Consider the following 16773-nt stretch of genomic DNA (forward strand, 5'->3'; position numbering starts at 1 on the left):
CTCAGGGCGGTTTGGCAAACATTCCGCCGACTCAGAACATGTTCGCTTGTGTCACACTGACACATTGACCCACTTACCGAACCCACACACACACAAAGCTGTCTGAAGGCAGGCGCCGCTGCCTCCACGTCAGAAGAGTGTGAATTCGCTCGGCTGACAATAATATCCAACGACTAAACACAGATTAGCGTTTGTGCAAGAGTGTGTGCCAAGGTCCATACGCACACACGCACAGACACAATCACGTAAACAATTCCAATACAGTGTGTGTGTGTGTGTTGTGATGGTACAGTAGCTGCAACAGATGTCCCCAGACTAATCTGAAGGAGGGTTAATCCACTCCATCCTCATGTAGGCTACCTCACTCACGACCTCGGCGAAATATTTTGTTGGATACCAAAGTGTGAAGGACAACAGACACATGGGCTATTATTCATGTCGGCCTTTGCACTTCAGCACTGCCAGTTGTCGTCACAGATCACAGGACAGTGATACAGAAAACATAGATGTCTATGACTTATTCATGAATTCAGGTATTATGTGTTTCTTTTTGTAATTGTTTCCAAGTAATCTTTAGTAGTGATATTCATTTTACACTAGACTGAAAAGCCTTTATTTGTGTGTTCACTACAACCTGTGGTATTTCATTTTAATCAATAAATAATATATATATATCATCACTTTGCCTCTTTTTGAAATCTTTGTTTATTTTTTGTTTGTGTGAAAAATAGGGCTGCAACGATTAGTCATCGACAACAAAATTTCGTCCGCGTCTCAACCTGTGCGTCGATGCGTCATGTTGCTGTAAACACACACGGGCCGCAGGATGGGCATCGTGAACTGGTTGTTATTCAGAAGCAGTGAGAAAATGACACATTCTCTGGAATCATTAAGATATGTTAATTTCTGTTCCTTTAATTGGTTCCCGGCTGAGGTCCGACTCCCGCGTCACCCACTCCGACTGACCACCTCAGTCACAGTCACGGAAGAGTTTGAGCGGCGATGGGTCGTAGTGTGGAAAAACCTGCCATCGTTCTGTTTGTGAAGCTAACGCGTCTTAAGGATGAGCAAACCCCTTCGACACCATGGTAGAATGATGGAAGAGTGTTCCGTGTTTGGTCTGTGATGCCGCACACCCTCGAGCTAACAGCTAGCATGTCGGTTAGCACGGCGCTAACTTGTAAGAGGAGACTGTTTCTAATGATGTCACACATGTCGCATCTGCGCTACTAGAGTGATTTATTTTTTATTTTTTTTACAGTGATGTAGTGTCCTCAATGTCTCTCCTCCTCCTAATAATAACCAGAACTGAACTAGGGAGCTACACTGAGCAAATCGTTTTAGATTATTATTCAAATAAGACCTTTTAATATGGATGTTGATCAGATATTTTATATGGGATACATATGATATGATACCAATAAAGACCTCTGTTTTAAAGAGCTGGAGCTCTTGGTCACCTGTTTTATACTTCATGCTTCACAGGGTTAATACATGTTCCAGGATTACGTGTCATTATTTAAATATACCTGTTCAATAATGCCTGGTGACGGAGTATCACAGTGAGATGATTTAAGCAACTTTAGGCTAAACACATTCAAAATACAGTGGTACCTCGGTTTTCGAACGTCCCAGAATTCGAACAAATCGGATTTCGAACAAAAATCCAGAACTTGAACGCCCCCGAAAAAAGCCGGAAAAAAACATAACGTGCGCGGACCGATCATCTGACCCACGATGCGCTTTGTTATTGTGTATAACGCAGCCTCTGTATGCAGACGTGTCCCGTACATTTACTGACTGTTTTTTCTTCATATTGAGGTGTAAAACCTTTCCTGTCTCCACACTGGACCGTGGTCACAGGGGAGGTGCTCGCTCTCCACACCTCCGAGGCTGGAGCGCACACTCCAGGGTTTGATGTCCTGTTGGAGCTGGGACAGGGATGAGGCGAGTCTGGGACAGAGCGTGACTTGGTTTATGACTTTGTCACAGCCAAACTGCACAGAAGCGCACATTCAGAGCTGGACACGCACCGGGCACCTCTTCACTTCTGGAGAGACCTCACTCACTCGGCAACCCCTCCCACATGCAGCGGCCACACACATAGAGGAACAGCGCACCTGCAGCAGACACTCTACATTCACTCCTACAAAAGCCTATTTTAAGGCTTGGAACGCATTATTTCTTTTTCCATTCATTGTAATTGGAAAAACTGATTCAGATTTCAAACAATTCGCTTCTCAAACGGCCGTCTGGAACGGATTGTTTTCAAGAACCGAGGTACCACTGTAGGTCCAAACAAAGGTGATCGCGATTAGTCGACTTATCGAAAAATGAAGAGATTAGTCGACAACATTATAATATAATTATATAATTATATAATCATTAGTTACAGCCCTAGTGAAAAAATAACTTATGTTATGGACACTTTTTGATGATTTTTTCAGGAGGTGTAAGATGCGACAAATGCATGATTAAACTATTCTTTAATATTTGGGAGACACAACCACTTTTTTTTAAAGGATACTACTTCTTCATTGGAAGATGAAGTTGGGGTGGATTGAAGCTGCTTGGCGGAGGTCTGTGCTCTCTGAGTGCCTTTCTAATTTGGGCCATCTTGATCTGAGAGAGGACAACCTGGAGCTGTTGACAGAGGGATTGTATTTGTGGTGTCATAATTCAAGATGAGTGTCAAATGATCGGATCCTGATGACTCACACACAACCGGAGAGTCAGGCTTCTTTTGAAAAGGTTCTGCTATTGCGTAACACGCAGCTTGAACACACACTGGATGGCCTACTTTCATTTCTGAAACGCATCATTTTATTGTGTGTGTATTGGAGTGGTTGTCGTTCCTCGGTTCAGAGAATGTTCACACGAACATTGACCTACTTTCCAACAGAGGCGGCAGCACTGAATGGGCAACATAACTCTGCTCTGGACTGCAGCCAGCCGAGGAGTGTGATTCCTCGTCTCCGTCACACATGAAGCAACGCAGCTCAGGTTTTATGGGCCTTCAGTGCAATGATTTACTGGTTTCTTTTGGTTTATTGGTTGTTGGCAAATTGCACATTGGTGTGAACCGTAGCTGTAACACCAGATGCAAAGATCCATCCAGGTCCAGACCGTCCCCCAAACTTGCTCCTCTGGGGGAATGCCATGGATTCCTCTAGTAGGATGTTCCAGGTTTGGCCATGGCCTCCTCCCAGAGCACCCCTCTAGGGAGTTACCCGTAGCACCTTACCAACTGAAGTGCCTCCTAGATTGAATGGAAGACAGAGACCCTCACCCAATATGTCACTTTCTTTCAGTCACTGCTCAAAGTTTGCGACCACAGGTGAAAGTAGACCCTTCTCCTTCTTTCCTGTGCTTCTCCTCAGGCTGCCGTTTTTTACTGACCATCAGTGATCACTGTCTGAATGAATGTCCTGATGCCGAGAAGCAGAGTGTCTGCTTTGCATCGCAAACATTCCTCTTCTTTAGCTGGTGCTGACTGAAGGAACCTGGCTGGTCTTCCCCCGAAACCTCTTCATTCATCCACACACTGATCTGTTTCTGGAATCACTGCCTGCAACCGTTCCATGAGGGATTCCAGAAATCTTCTTGTACACCTTAAACTGGGATCTTTCTGTCCTAAGAAGCAGCTGACATGTGGAGTCTCTTATCCTGACTCTCAAAATCTTATCAGGTCTGGTAATCGGGACCTTAGACCCCAACCCTACCACTAACCCTGGCTCACTGGAATATAGAATTTTCTAAAACGCTTCCTGTTCCCCTCTACGTTTTTGAGGGGGACCCAGAATCCTAATCTAGGTCATCATTTCATCCAGTTTGGAGCTGTCCTTCTCACCCTAACACTGGTGTTTGGCCCTGACACTCAGTTTTGCGTGTTCATGTGTAAGTGTTGTGTGTCCCAATACTCCTAAGACTGCGGTCGGCGACATACCTCACCGCAAAATGGTGCCAAAGTCAGCTTTAGCCCCACACATTTTTTTCTCTGTTGGTTCACCAAACGACAAGATTATTGACGCTGATCCAAGAGGTTGCAAAAACGCCGGAGCTGGCATTTCCAAAACATCTCCAACACTCGATATACAGTAAACAAAACACACCACGGCAGCCAGTGAGGGTTAAGTTGTCTTTACACATGATGTAAATAAAGTGCAACGTCATGAAGTGCTGTCCCAATTCTTCGGGTCGTCGATCACTTCGTTGATGGAGGCCACTCAGAAGTGCCAGTGTTGAGGGTGAGAAATGGGACTGGGCCTTAGTCTTCATATCTTATCCTGTACTTTAGGGGAAACAGCACGTGACAGATGCTTCGCTGACTTGTGGCTCCACTACTCCGTCACACAGTGATACTTTCCCAGGTGACTCTCCACTAGGGCTGCAAATAATTATTTTGGTTGTCAACTTGTCACCCACTACCGTAACGATTAGTCGACATACAACATTCGTCCGGAACGGACGAGCATGCCAACATGGCTGATTGTATCGTCATAAATAAAAATCCATGTAAAATGTTGTAATGACTGTGTACTGTTAAATGCTGTTTTGAAACTTCATATTTCAATTTTAGTTGCTCAAAATGTGGTGTGAAAGGTATACGTCCTTTGATGTGTCCTTTGATGTGTCCTTCGTGAAATGGTTTCATGCTTTCATGCTTTCAACGTTTAAGGTCATGGAGGTCCTCTTACTTCGGCTTGTGCCAAGAGAACGATGACATCACAAATAGCCAAGACTAGACAACTACTGTTGACTGTAGACTATGTTGACTAGTAGTTGCAGCCCTACTTGCCACTTAAAACTGTTTTGTCAGATGTCAACTTGAGGCTGCAACATTCAACGTTTCCACGTGTTTATTATCTTGAGTGAACCCGTGTGGACTAAGAGCTTATGATTTACGAGAACACACACACACACACACACACATCCCTCCTCTCCCTCACCCCATGTTGTTGACCTACATACTGCAGCATCACAGTTACATAACCAGCCCGGGTTGTTGATCACTGCAGGCAAGTTCGCCCCCCTGTCCCCGCCCTCCCTCAGCCTCTTCCTCTCTGCGACACTAATGTTTCAATACATTCCCACATGCAGCACTTAAAATAAAGAGGTCAGACAAGTTGTCAAGGTGGGTGGTAAACATGTGAGGGACATGGTGTGTGTGGATGGAGGCTCAGCCGGAGTCGCCTCGGAGGTGGAGCTGAGAGTGTGTAACCGAACAGTGTGTCTTGCCACTGAACTCAGCATCACTGCTTCTTTTTTTTTGTGTACTTGGGTGAAGCCGCTGATGTAACGTCCCCTCCCCCATCTTGCAAACACACACAGCTCTTTACTTTTGATAACCCCTCTCTCTCTCTCTCTCTCTGTGTGTTCTCACTGACCTACTTTTGTTCCTTATACAACCCTCCTCATCAGCCAAACATGCTTCCAGCACACACAGGTGGTTGAGGGTGACACAAGGAAGGGCTTTTCAAACCTAGCAACCAGAGGAAATGGGATATTGAGGCAGGAAAGGGCGGGTGAAAAAAACAGTTTCTCTCATTAAACCCCAGGTTGCAGTGAATCCTAGAGGCTGTGGCAGGTCGACTTAACATCTGAACATCTGTCTCCGGAGACCTGTGTGCAGAGTTATGTAAGGTGGTCGACAAGCCACCGGATTTTGTTCGACTGGGTCAGAGAAATGCCATCGCAGGCAGCCGGTTGCTGTGCAGGACTCACGCCTTCATGTTTGTGGTTGCTGTTGAACAATGTTCATACAGATGGTTGTTTAACAATTTGTTTCATTTGGACTAGAAGGAAAACGGTTTGAGAGTCAACTTTGGAATTTGGGGTGGTTCAACGTAGAAAAGTAATGGAACAATTTGTGCACAACAAAAATAATAAGTTGGCACAAATCTATATTGTTAAGTTGACTGATAGATTAAAAACATATTTTTAAAGTTGACAAGAAAAAAATTGCACAGATCAAGAAAAAAAAAAGTTGTAATCTAAAAAACTATATTTTCAAGTGAAATGGGTCTTAAATTCTCGGCTGTCAAAATAATAATTTGATTGATGAGCTCATTTTCAGACTTAACAACAAAATCTGGAAGTGAGGTTCATGTGTTCGCCCCGCGTTCACTCCTGATGACGTGGGGGTCCAGGAGAGGGAGTGATGTGAGCTGTGAATCAGCAGTTGGTTGACAGAAATAGATCAGCCACTGAGTTATCACAGATTCTGGGTCATCGTGACGATTAGACTGTGGTCCGCACTTTCATTTTCTTTCTGTCTACTTGAGCCATCTTATGTACGCGTACTGTGGAAAATGGTTGTGAGGGAGAATGTTAGAGATGGAGGAGCACGGTGAAGGAAGCAAGGAAGACAGCCAGGGTTCATGGGGGTGGTGAACCTCCTGGGCTGTAGAACAGAAACTTAAGGGTGACTTGCCTTATTATATACATTAAATACATTAAGATATACATTAGGTGAAGAACGTAGCTACATTTTCGCTTTATATACATATATAAAGTGTTTACAAATGGTTAAGTATGCTCTGTAGTTCTGTGTGCATTTAGGAATCAAGACAAATTGTGTGTCTATTGTTCATTCTACATGTTTGTAGTTTATATGCAATACTGCTGTAGATATTACTACACTGTAACATTACAGAGCAAGCAGAACTGAATGTCTGCAGCAGCTTTAAATAAAGATTTGGGCTCATGAATGGAACATGTGGAGGTATGTATTCTATCAAACATTGTTGGCTTCTGATGCCTTTGTTTTCTCCTTCTCTCTCACCTGTTCTCTGAAGTTGATCTTCTACACTTTGACCATTCCAGGCACCAGTGATGTGCGTCAGGTTGGAACAAACCATCCTGGTATGGGGGAGACTGATTTGAGCCTAAGCCTATTGTAAATAATAATCTATATTAAATGCTGTTCTTTTAAAGAATATTACTAGCTTCAGTGTACTTTAAATGTTATGCATTTTCTGTTTTTTTAAGCCTTATGGATTAACTTAGATTTAATTCATCTGGGGGTTTTTTTTCGTATTTTTTTTTGCTGAAAATACAGACAACAAATGTTCAAAATGAATGTACATATATATTTTACATAGTTTATGTTGACTGAGCTAGTACTTTCACCACACTTGATTAATCTGAGTAGTTTCAGTGTACTCTTGGACTGTTTTCTACCTCACAGTTGTTTTAGTTTAAAAAAAAAAAAAAAAAATCTGTTTGATAAAGTAATACTTTAATTGCAAAGCCCATTCTCTGGTCTGGTCATGTCCCACAACTGAGATAGTTTTATTAATGAAATAGAATATTTATTTATGTTTTATTTATTTTAATTTACTATTTATGTTCCTATTTAATTATTAGTAATAAAAGGCTGTCGGTTATACTTACACTTTTTGTTGCCAGAGTACTAGTACTGTATAATGATAAATGATCCCAGTACACATTTGTAGTACTTCACTAGTGGTTTTGTGCTCCTTAATATACAGCATGACTGCATTTTTAACCCTGAAATATATTTCTTTATTTATCTAACTTTCATTTATTCTCGATATGGGCCATGGCTTGCCAGCTAGTGATGTGTCCCAAAGCCAGACCAAACCTACGGGTGTATGTGATTCCAGTGAAAACATCAGAAACAAATTTAACCTTTTATTTCCCCTTTTTTTCTCAGGCAACCACAATCAAAGTGTTTTTGAAACCATTTTGCATATCCATGTGAAGTATAGCAATACACAGTCACGTACGGACAAACTCCCAACCCCGTCATTTTCATTTTTAACATGTCTGGCGATCAATATACGTTACAGTAACAGAGTACAAAAGGTAGCTGGGTCAGAGGGCAGATCAGATCAATACACAGCACAACAAATAGGAGCACAGAGCATAGTGACACGACAGGAAGACAGAGAGACACAAAAATAATAGATAAAAATAACAATAAAAATAGCTATATTAACAAAAATATTGAAATAATGACAGCATTATACCAATAGAGAGAGACAATTTACATTTATACATTAGGGGCCAGAGGCAGGCACGTTAGAACTTGCACAGGTCTACTACAGCTACTGGAGCTAAAACAAGTTGGTACAGAGGTGAGAGGACTTTAGAAACAAGACTGTAAATAGGCACCTTATTTCGAGACAGCAGCAGTGCTGGTTGAAACTGGCTTCATCTGTGAGACGAGTTCAATTTAGAGAGAATGCAAAGCAAACTTGTGCTTGTCGGATTCTCCGCACATCACTGTGTGTTATGCGGAGTCTCTCGCTGACCGTTTTGACGGCTCGAATATTAGAGTGCTCATCGATCCACTCGTGGGTCTCACCGTGGATAATTCCTTTGAGGCATTTTCTAGTCTAACATGGACTGTACAAGGTGTTTCAGCACAAACAAGCTGATCTCTGCTAATCTAGTACTTCAGCATCCCACAATCCGTTTTTTTTTTGTCTTGGTTTTGTCACATTTTTATTCTTAAAATATATGCTCCATATATGCAAACTTATATCACAGTAATATACAATGTAAGTGCTTTCGCAGTGATGACCTGTCGACAGTGAGAGAGATGTTCCGAGGGAGGCAGAATTATAGTCCGAATATGGAGACAGAAATGTAATGTTTTGATTCTTTGGTCAAATGTTCCCATAATGCCACAGTAATCGCACCAAGGCATAAAAACGCAAGAGACTGCAAAGATGACTTTGGATCTTGATGGGTGACGCTGGTCCTCCCCGTGTCCTTCCAGGTGTGGAGTGAAGCTGGAGATGAACATGGGAGGTCGGAGATCATAAAGGGGACTCAGGAGACTTGGTGAATCAGGTCGTCAGGTCAAATCATTGCCTTGTTTCTGTCACATCTATTGACTTGAGCTGTACCGGAGGTGCCTTCTATCCAGTGAGGCAACAGAGGTGATGCAGAGATTCTTTGGTGGCCCCTAATATGTCAATCTCGCTTTTTGTTTCGTCCACCTTTTGCGTTGTTGGATCCCTTTTTACCTCCCTCCTTCTTCAGCTCTCCTCGCTCGTTCACATCAGACTGATCCTCCATGTACTCTGGGTCATTCTCCACCTCTTTGTTCTCCTCAGTGGGCTGTCCATGAGCCGGGTTGGTGGGTAGAGCCAAGTAAGGGTGCTGAGGCAGGGAGGACGACGGGGACATTGGAGCGGTGGTCGAAGTCTCCAACTGTGATCTTGCTGAGCCGTTGCTAATGGCCCTGTACTTGAGCCGCAGTTTGTGGGGCAGCGCTGTGCCTTTGACCTCGGCTTGGCAGTCACCGTAAGAAGAGGCAGCACTGGATGCTTTCTGGTGGTAGCTGCTGATGTCGGAGGAGGAGGAAGAGGGAGACTCATCATCTGTGGAGCCCTCCTTGTCAGAGCTACGAGGGTCGCCGTCACTGGAGGAGGTGTCTTTACCAGAGGAATTCTCTTGATAAAAGCCATTAGTTTTGGGGCCTCCTTCATAGGTGAGAACTGGCGGTTCGTCGTCCATCGTGTTGAGGTAACCGTCGTGTTGTGAGAAGGGGTGGCCTTCCTCTGTGCTGTGGATCAGATTTGGGGCGAAAGGATTCTTACTGTGCTGATGAGTGTTTTCTTGACCCTCATAGTTGTAATGCCCATGACGGTTCTCATGCTGGGTTTGGATACTGGGACTGTACCTTATCTGCAGCTCATCAGCTGACCCGCTTGGGCCATTGACGTAATCATACTTCTCAGAGTCTGAAGTGTTTGTCCTTTCGAGCTTCTCAGCAACTTCTGTGATGCTTGCTGAGCAGTCAGAGAACTGGTGTTGGCCACTTTGGTTGGGCCGGCTCTCTGCAGCAAGCTCTTCCTCTGGTCTCTGGTTCTCCATGGTGTAACAGGCGCTGCTGGAGCGGTACAGAATGACACTCCTTTGGGCAGACGTAGCATGGGGGACCGTGACTGACGCCTCCACGTGGTTCTGCTGATGATGCTGGAACTCCATTGTCCTTTCGGGCATGGGCGCACTCTGCTGGTGGGAAGAAACCAATCCGGGGTGGTTACCATTATAAGCCCCATTTGGCAAGCCATTGGGTATTCCATTACTGTCCAGCATGGCCATCTCCATATTTGCGGGTTCCTTCTTTATGCTGTAACCCAAAGGTTCAGGACTGTCTCTGGAGGATCCATCAGACATGTCAGACACGGAACCCATTGGGGAGTAGTGCAGGTTATTGTGTCGCTCCCCTCGGGTCGACTGTTCTGTCTCCGAGGAGTCGGAATTCATCATCACCTGGGAAGCACTTGAGTAGCCGCTGCTGGAATGGTACGCGTGGCTGTTGGGTGTTCCGTTGGCGCTGCTGCCGCTGTTACTCAAGTTGCCACCTGCGGCGCTGTTGGAGATCTGCTGACTTTTTTCCATGTAGGAGGCTGTGCTGATGAGGCCGAAGCGCAACTTAAGCTGTAGTAGCTCCGTCTTCAGACGAACATTCTCCTCATTTAGCGCCATGACCCTGTTCTCCAAGACCATGTCATTGAGCCGACGCTTTTCTCTTGAGCGCTTGGCTGCTTCATTGTTCTTCCTGCGCTTCTCCCAATAGGAATCATCTTTCTTCTCATCAGAAATGAATTCTCGCTTACGACGAGATGTTACGGTCGGCTTGGAGCCTTTAGCCTGGCGGTTGGATCGCCCGCCACCATCGGGGGATGGGAAGCTCCCGTTGAAATCTGAAAAGGAATCCACCTCCATTGAACTTTTGTTGTTGGTGGACGGGATGAGGAGACTGAGACTTTCCATATTCCCAATTGGGGCTGGAGCTTGACTCCAGCAGAGGGGAGGTTTGGAGAGAGACGTAGAGCTGTTCTGCTGTAGCCAATTGTTTTATTTTCAAACACTTATGTTCCTGGGTCGGCAAAGATTTTTAATATTTGTGCCCTTTCTGTCGAGAGCCTCATGGGTTTCCTTTATTTGTTATTCAAGATCAGAATTCTTCAAGTGTCCAAATTGGCCAAGAAGATTAGAAACAGATGAAACTCCACGTAAACCTCAGACATTTATATCCTTGACTTTTGGGGAAAGGCCAGACAAGCTTTGTATCTGGAGCAATATGGCCTGCAAGATGTCCAGTATGGTAGTCGAGTGTCTGACTGGGGGTGATTGTGGTCAGTGGTCGGGAAGCTGCGACGCCTGTTGGCCACTCCAACACAGAAAAATCTGTGGATTTTGGAGGGATTTCCAGTCCAGCTTCAGTTTGCAGATTGTTTCCTTAAATGAAGGAGAGAATGATTTAGAACACAGTGAAAAAGTGAATGGCACATCATATTTTACTTCAACAAGTAAAACGGTATTCGTCACCATCTGACTTGTTCCCACTGCGTAAACAAAGCTTGCCTTCATGCTTAATTAACCTTAAATTGGCGGGGACATTTCAGCGACACAAGAGTGAACAGACAGTTCTGTTCCCTCGCAGCGAACATGCGGTGTGTCTGACGCCAGTGCTGCAGAGCTGTTGTGTAAGAGAGAGACGCAGTCACATAATAGGGACTGGGGGCTGGCTGACCATGTGCCAGCGCTGCAGAGCCAGGCAGATAAAGGTTGGTGGAGTGGAGTAACAGGAGTAGGAGTGCAACATAAAGCTGCGCAGCCCCTTTACATATGAGCTTGACTTCATCTCCGGAGCTCGCAGTTTGAAACTGACTTGGTAACATTTCCGGGTCGCTTCAACACTCCACAATTACACAACAAGCAGCAGAACTTCCGTATGTGGCACCAACATCATAGCACAACAGGAAGCCGGGCCCGCACCCACGTCTCCCAACATCCAGCCTAAGAATGCGGCAGGATGTTGACAGCCCAGCGGGATTACGTAATCACTCAACGCGCTCTTGTTTCTGGTTGAATTTGTCTCTTTCACCGACTGAACGAGTTTGTGTTTTCATTAGCGGTGCATGAACAAACACACATTTAATGAGATGCGCGGCATAAAAATCTAGGTCAGAGGGCATGGGTGTCAACAGCCCAGCGAGTTAGGAAGTGACGTTTTCGTGAACTTACATAAGAGCTACCTCAAGGTAGAAATAAGGTAAAGAATTCAGGCACCTTTCACCTGGCGCGCCTCCTGTTTGCCCTAGACATGGCGTGAGCAAAGCCGAGCCTCAGACTGTTCTACCAAAGCCTTCAGGTTGAGCTGAGCAGACACCCTCAAGCTGACCTCCTTTTGTCTGCGAAACGACTTACTCTGTTCTCACCCTACAAGTTGATCAACTCACGATGCGATGAACACACTTTTTTATCGGAAACTCAATGACTTATTAATGGGGGATTTGAGGATTTGGAAACTACCATTCACAGAATGAATAGAACAATGTCCGGTTCTGTCTCTTCCTGGCTGTGAATCATCTTTATAAAAACTTGGGCGGACAACACAAAGGCGGGAGCGAAGGCACACGTCTGCGCTGTCCCACTGACCTAGAAACGACACGAAGCAGTAAACACTCCTCCTGTCTTTGACGGTGAGCTATAAAATAGGTCAGTGGGACTGCAAGGAAGGGAGGGCGGGAGAGGAGAGTATTAGAGTACACGCTAAAAATAGAGAAACAGACAGGGGTGAGGGAACGAGATGGGGCGATAGAAAGAATAGACAAGGAAGAGATCGCTCTTGCAGCAGGGGAAGGAAGAGAGGAGCCTCCATACGTCATCAGTTTATATATCGCATTATAAAAGCCGCTCCGGTTTTCATGAAACATTAATCCGCCCCCTCCCCTCAGCGCCACATCAGGGCTGCATTTGAAAAATTGGAGTTATGGCGGTGACGTCAGAGCTCTCCCTGTTCTCTGCAGCCAAAATCACACATAACAGCTTCTCTCGCAGCTCTGCATGGGGAGGGGCGGCTGTTGTTGCTCATAATGTACGTGCTCAGAATGTTTCATGTTGTGCGGCAAAGCTTGTGTAACACGTATTACACTGGAACTGGAGGCTCAGCGTAACTGTCTCTGAAGGGCAAATATGGGCGTTGTGCTACTCAAACAAATGAGATTATTAAACTTCTGATGGTTGAATATGAGGCTGGGTGACCTTCAGAAGAACAGCTCTCAGCTCTGTCCAGGCCATTTCTGCTCTGAGGAATACACAGTGAAACACAAGGCATCTTTGCTCCCCTCCTCCAACGCCACACACGTGGAGAGGCCCCTCACTTGAAGCATCCATTTTCCCCACTGCTTTGTGTCAGAAATACAAATGTCAACTGGAGTGCCGACATTCCTGGCAAAGTCATTTCAACAACACCACTGGCTGCTATTAAACATGCACAAGGCTAATAAATGACCTTCGCTGCACCAGCAGAGCTATTTCTCATGTTTGTGAAGAAAATCTAATTTCCTGTTTGAATATTGGTGGTCACCTGTTTCCTCTGCATCTAACAGTCAAATCTACTTACAGCCTGTGTCCACTTGAGAAGCAACAGCCCTGTTTACAAAGTTAAAAAACATGGCTCACAATCCAGATCCTTGTGTTAGACGTGACCCATGTGGTCCGCGACTTGACTCATGTGTCCTCACCCAGATACAGATCTGACCTATATTCAGAGCTGGGATGGAGCAATGCAGACAGTTTTGAAATCAGACCAGCTGGCAGCAGCTCTCCAGAACTTTGGCTGCCTTACCAGACATCAGTTTTTTCTCAAGTATGGAGTTACTGATTGCTCTTTTTTTTAAGTCTTTGTTTCACTTTGCTACCAAGTTTCTCTTTACAAATAAACATCCTACCCTACTGGTTTTGTTTTCCTATTTTCCACAGAGGGAACTCAAAAATAGCAGTAGCTGTGTTACATCATTCCTGAGAACAAAAGGTTTTCAGTAGGGGTGGATCTCGCATTATGTGCTCAACTGTTGGGAATCAAAAGGGGTGTAAGGGAACATTAATTACAGGTCTGAGCATCCCAGGAGTGAGACTCAGTTTACTGCTGCTGTTATGTCATACCCCCAATTCCATCAAGCTCTGCCCTTCATACTCATGTTAGAATACATTTACTGTGGTGAGAGATGCGATTGTAATGTGACAAATTCCATTTTAAACGAGGATTTTATTATTTTTATTATATAAATGATTATTATTATATTATTTTAAGGTCACAGACGTCCACCTGCAATCCTTAAATTGGTTAAAATTGAAATTGTTTTTGCTAAATGTTTTGTTTTATTGAGTTACATGTTTAAGGTTTGCCCTGACACACTCCCAGTCAGTCAATCGGCCAAAGAGGAATTCAGAGAACGAAGTGATCTACTGACCTACATAAAGAAAAGCTCCGCACACAAACATCCACCCGCCACGTGCAGCCGCCAGCGCTCTGCCCCGGATACTGAGCACGTATTCCGGCCACTAACCGGCAGCTCTCGGTGTATGCGGCAGCCACAAGAAAAAAAGAAACCCCGTCGCAAATATCCTCGCCTTGACATTGAGATCGATAATGTGGGACACGGCGAAACACCTCCCGTTTGACACCAATATTGAGGCATAAAATGACACTCGACCTCGTTTCAAGCGAGTGTTCCGGACAAAAAGAGCCGACAACGTCCAAAGTCACGGCGGACGGAGAGTCGCCATGTGGAAAACAAGCCGTCACGGTGACACATATTCAGGCAAAATGTGTTTAAAAAACGCTTCAATGTGGATTAAATTGAGCCGCGAACACACAATGACGCTCCGCACTCAGTCAAAACATACCTCTGGTCCTGGAGGAGGGGAATCCACGATCCTCCGACACAAAAGCTGCCTCGCTCGCGTCTCTTCCTTCGCCGTCTGCGGTGGAAAAAACGTCCCCAAAATACCGAGAGAAGTTCAGCTCTGATTCCTGCTTCGGTGCTGGCTGGAGAGAGCGGGTCGCTGTGCGGGTTCGGGCTGCCTGTACGCCGCGCTGTGTCGGACACTTTGCTCTAGTTTCTCCGGCTCCTTTCTAGAAATATGTGTTAGTAGGTCAGCGGTTGCGTAACAGCTCTTCGGCTGCACGGTCACGTTTCTGTCCCCGATTTCTCCCTGAGAGCGCCGGCGTGGTGCGGCTCGTCCACCTCCTCTCCGAGACAGGTTTTAACAGTTCGTCTGGAACTTTCATTAATATCTGAAGCAGAATTTCCGAAAAGTTTGGAAGATTTGTTATGTCGTAATCATCATTCAATATAAGTATATTATAGTGTAGTGTAACTTAACAACGATGCACTATATTATATTATATTATATTATATTATATTATATTATATTATATTATATTATATCATACAATGCTATTCTATTCTATATTGTATTATACTAAACTATATTTTACTGTACTATATTATACTATGCTATGCTACACTAAACTATATTTTAATATACTATACTACACTACACTACACTACACTATTCTATACTATACTATACTATACTATACTATACAATGCAATAATATACTATACTATAATATACTATACTTTAATGTTAATGCATGCACCATCATTATTACAGTGATGTTGTCTTTGCAAACAAAACAAAACAAATATCTTTGTTTTATTTTTGTTTGTACACTCATCTTATAACCACTCACCATTATTATAACCGCACTGTATCGATGCTAAAGATGTAATTGAATATCATTAATTGTGCAATAATGTTTTCAATTAGAAAATACTGCATTGTGTTTTTGTATTGAGTATTGAGTCCTCACTGGGCTGAGTGTACTATCACTACAAAATGGAGCGGGCTGTGCCCATAATTGTGGCTAGTGGATGAAGCTATCATGATGCTGCTTGAGTGAGGAAGAAACGATTGATAGATCCGAGACTCAGAGTTGAACCTCTGCAGCTTCACACCGAGAGGCCAGCGGAAGTGACTCGGGCATGTTTTCAGAATACCTCCAACTGGGAGGAGGCCCAGGGACAGAGCCATTGGAGAGATGCTACTGGGAACTTCGGGGCCTCTTTGGTCCAGATGCCCCTGTCGACCCTGAAAAATGGGTGGATTGATCTTCCTGGACTGAAAATAAAGAATATTCAAGGTACTTGTGTAACGGTGCTCCTTATTTTTAATTGAAAAGCAAAAATAATACTTCATTCAAATAATGACTTTGGGTGTATTTTACAAAACACCCGAGGCCCCTGATTATATTATTATTATATTATTACTGATTATATTATTTTTATCTTACCAATTTATACCTTTATTGTTGTGACTGACTTTGAAAAAAAAAACAGAGCGCCTCATCTCATCTCATAGAGTCACAGCTGAATGGTCAAAGATAAGAGAAAGAGAAGAAACCTCAACAGGAAAGCCAAATATGTATTATGTAATTGGTTTCATGGGGTCCATGTGATTTAATGTTGTGTTCCCTCACCGCCCGCCACCATATATCTGGAGTTACGTCAGCTCCATTTTCTCCATTACACACCACTGTGTGGTCTTGAACTTGCCCGGCCCCTCCCCCACCTGCTGTTGCATTCACCAACCCCCACCACGGTCTATGGGGTCTTCAGCTGCCTCTGCATGCAGGCATTCCCTTGGCAACTCCAGAGTGAGTGTGTCTGCCTAGCAACCACAGGCCTCTGCCGGTCTGACACGCTTACCTCCGGCTGACTGAGATCTTTCTTTCACATCCACCACAAGTTCTTTTTTTTTTTTTTTCTATAACATATTTTCCACCTCAGGCAGCTCACTACTGCTCGATTCTCTCTGACACATACCTGCATGAGTGTGACACGATTCATGGAATCATGTGACACAACAGGCAGACACACCCTGCGCGCGGCATGAGAATAACCGGAACAATGAACATCAGACTTGTTTGTC

General features: G+C 44.4%; 1 protein-coding gene across 1 annotated transcript; it reads right to left on the reverse strand.

The window, feature by feature from the left end:
• Positions 1-7643: 7643 nt before the first annotated feature.
• LOC128754661 (uncharacterized) lies at positions 7644-15011 on the reverse strand. The gene is made up of 2 exons (XM_053857457.1): positions 14683-15011; positions 7644-11226 (listed from the first exon to the last, which is right to left on the reverse strand). Exon 2 carries the CDS (start codon positions 10756-10758, stop codon positions 8947-8949), a length of 1812 nt encoding a protein of 603 aa, XP_053713432.1. The 5' UTR covers positions 10759-11226; positions 14683-15011; the 3' UTR covers positions 7644-8946.
• Between the last annotated feature and the right edge of the window lie 1762 nt (positions 15012-16773).

This window comes from Synchiropus splendidus, chromosome 2, assembly GCF_027744825.2.
Source record: "Synchiropus splendidus isolate RoL2022-P1 chromosome 2, RoL_Sspl_1.0, whole genome shotgun sequence".
NCBI lineage: Eukaryota > Metazoa > Chordata > Actinopteri > Syngnathiformes > Callionymidae > Synchiropus > Synchiropus splendidus.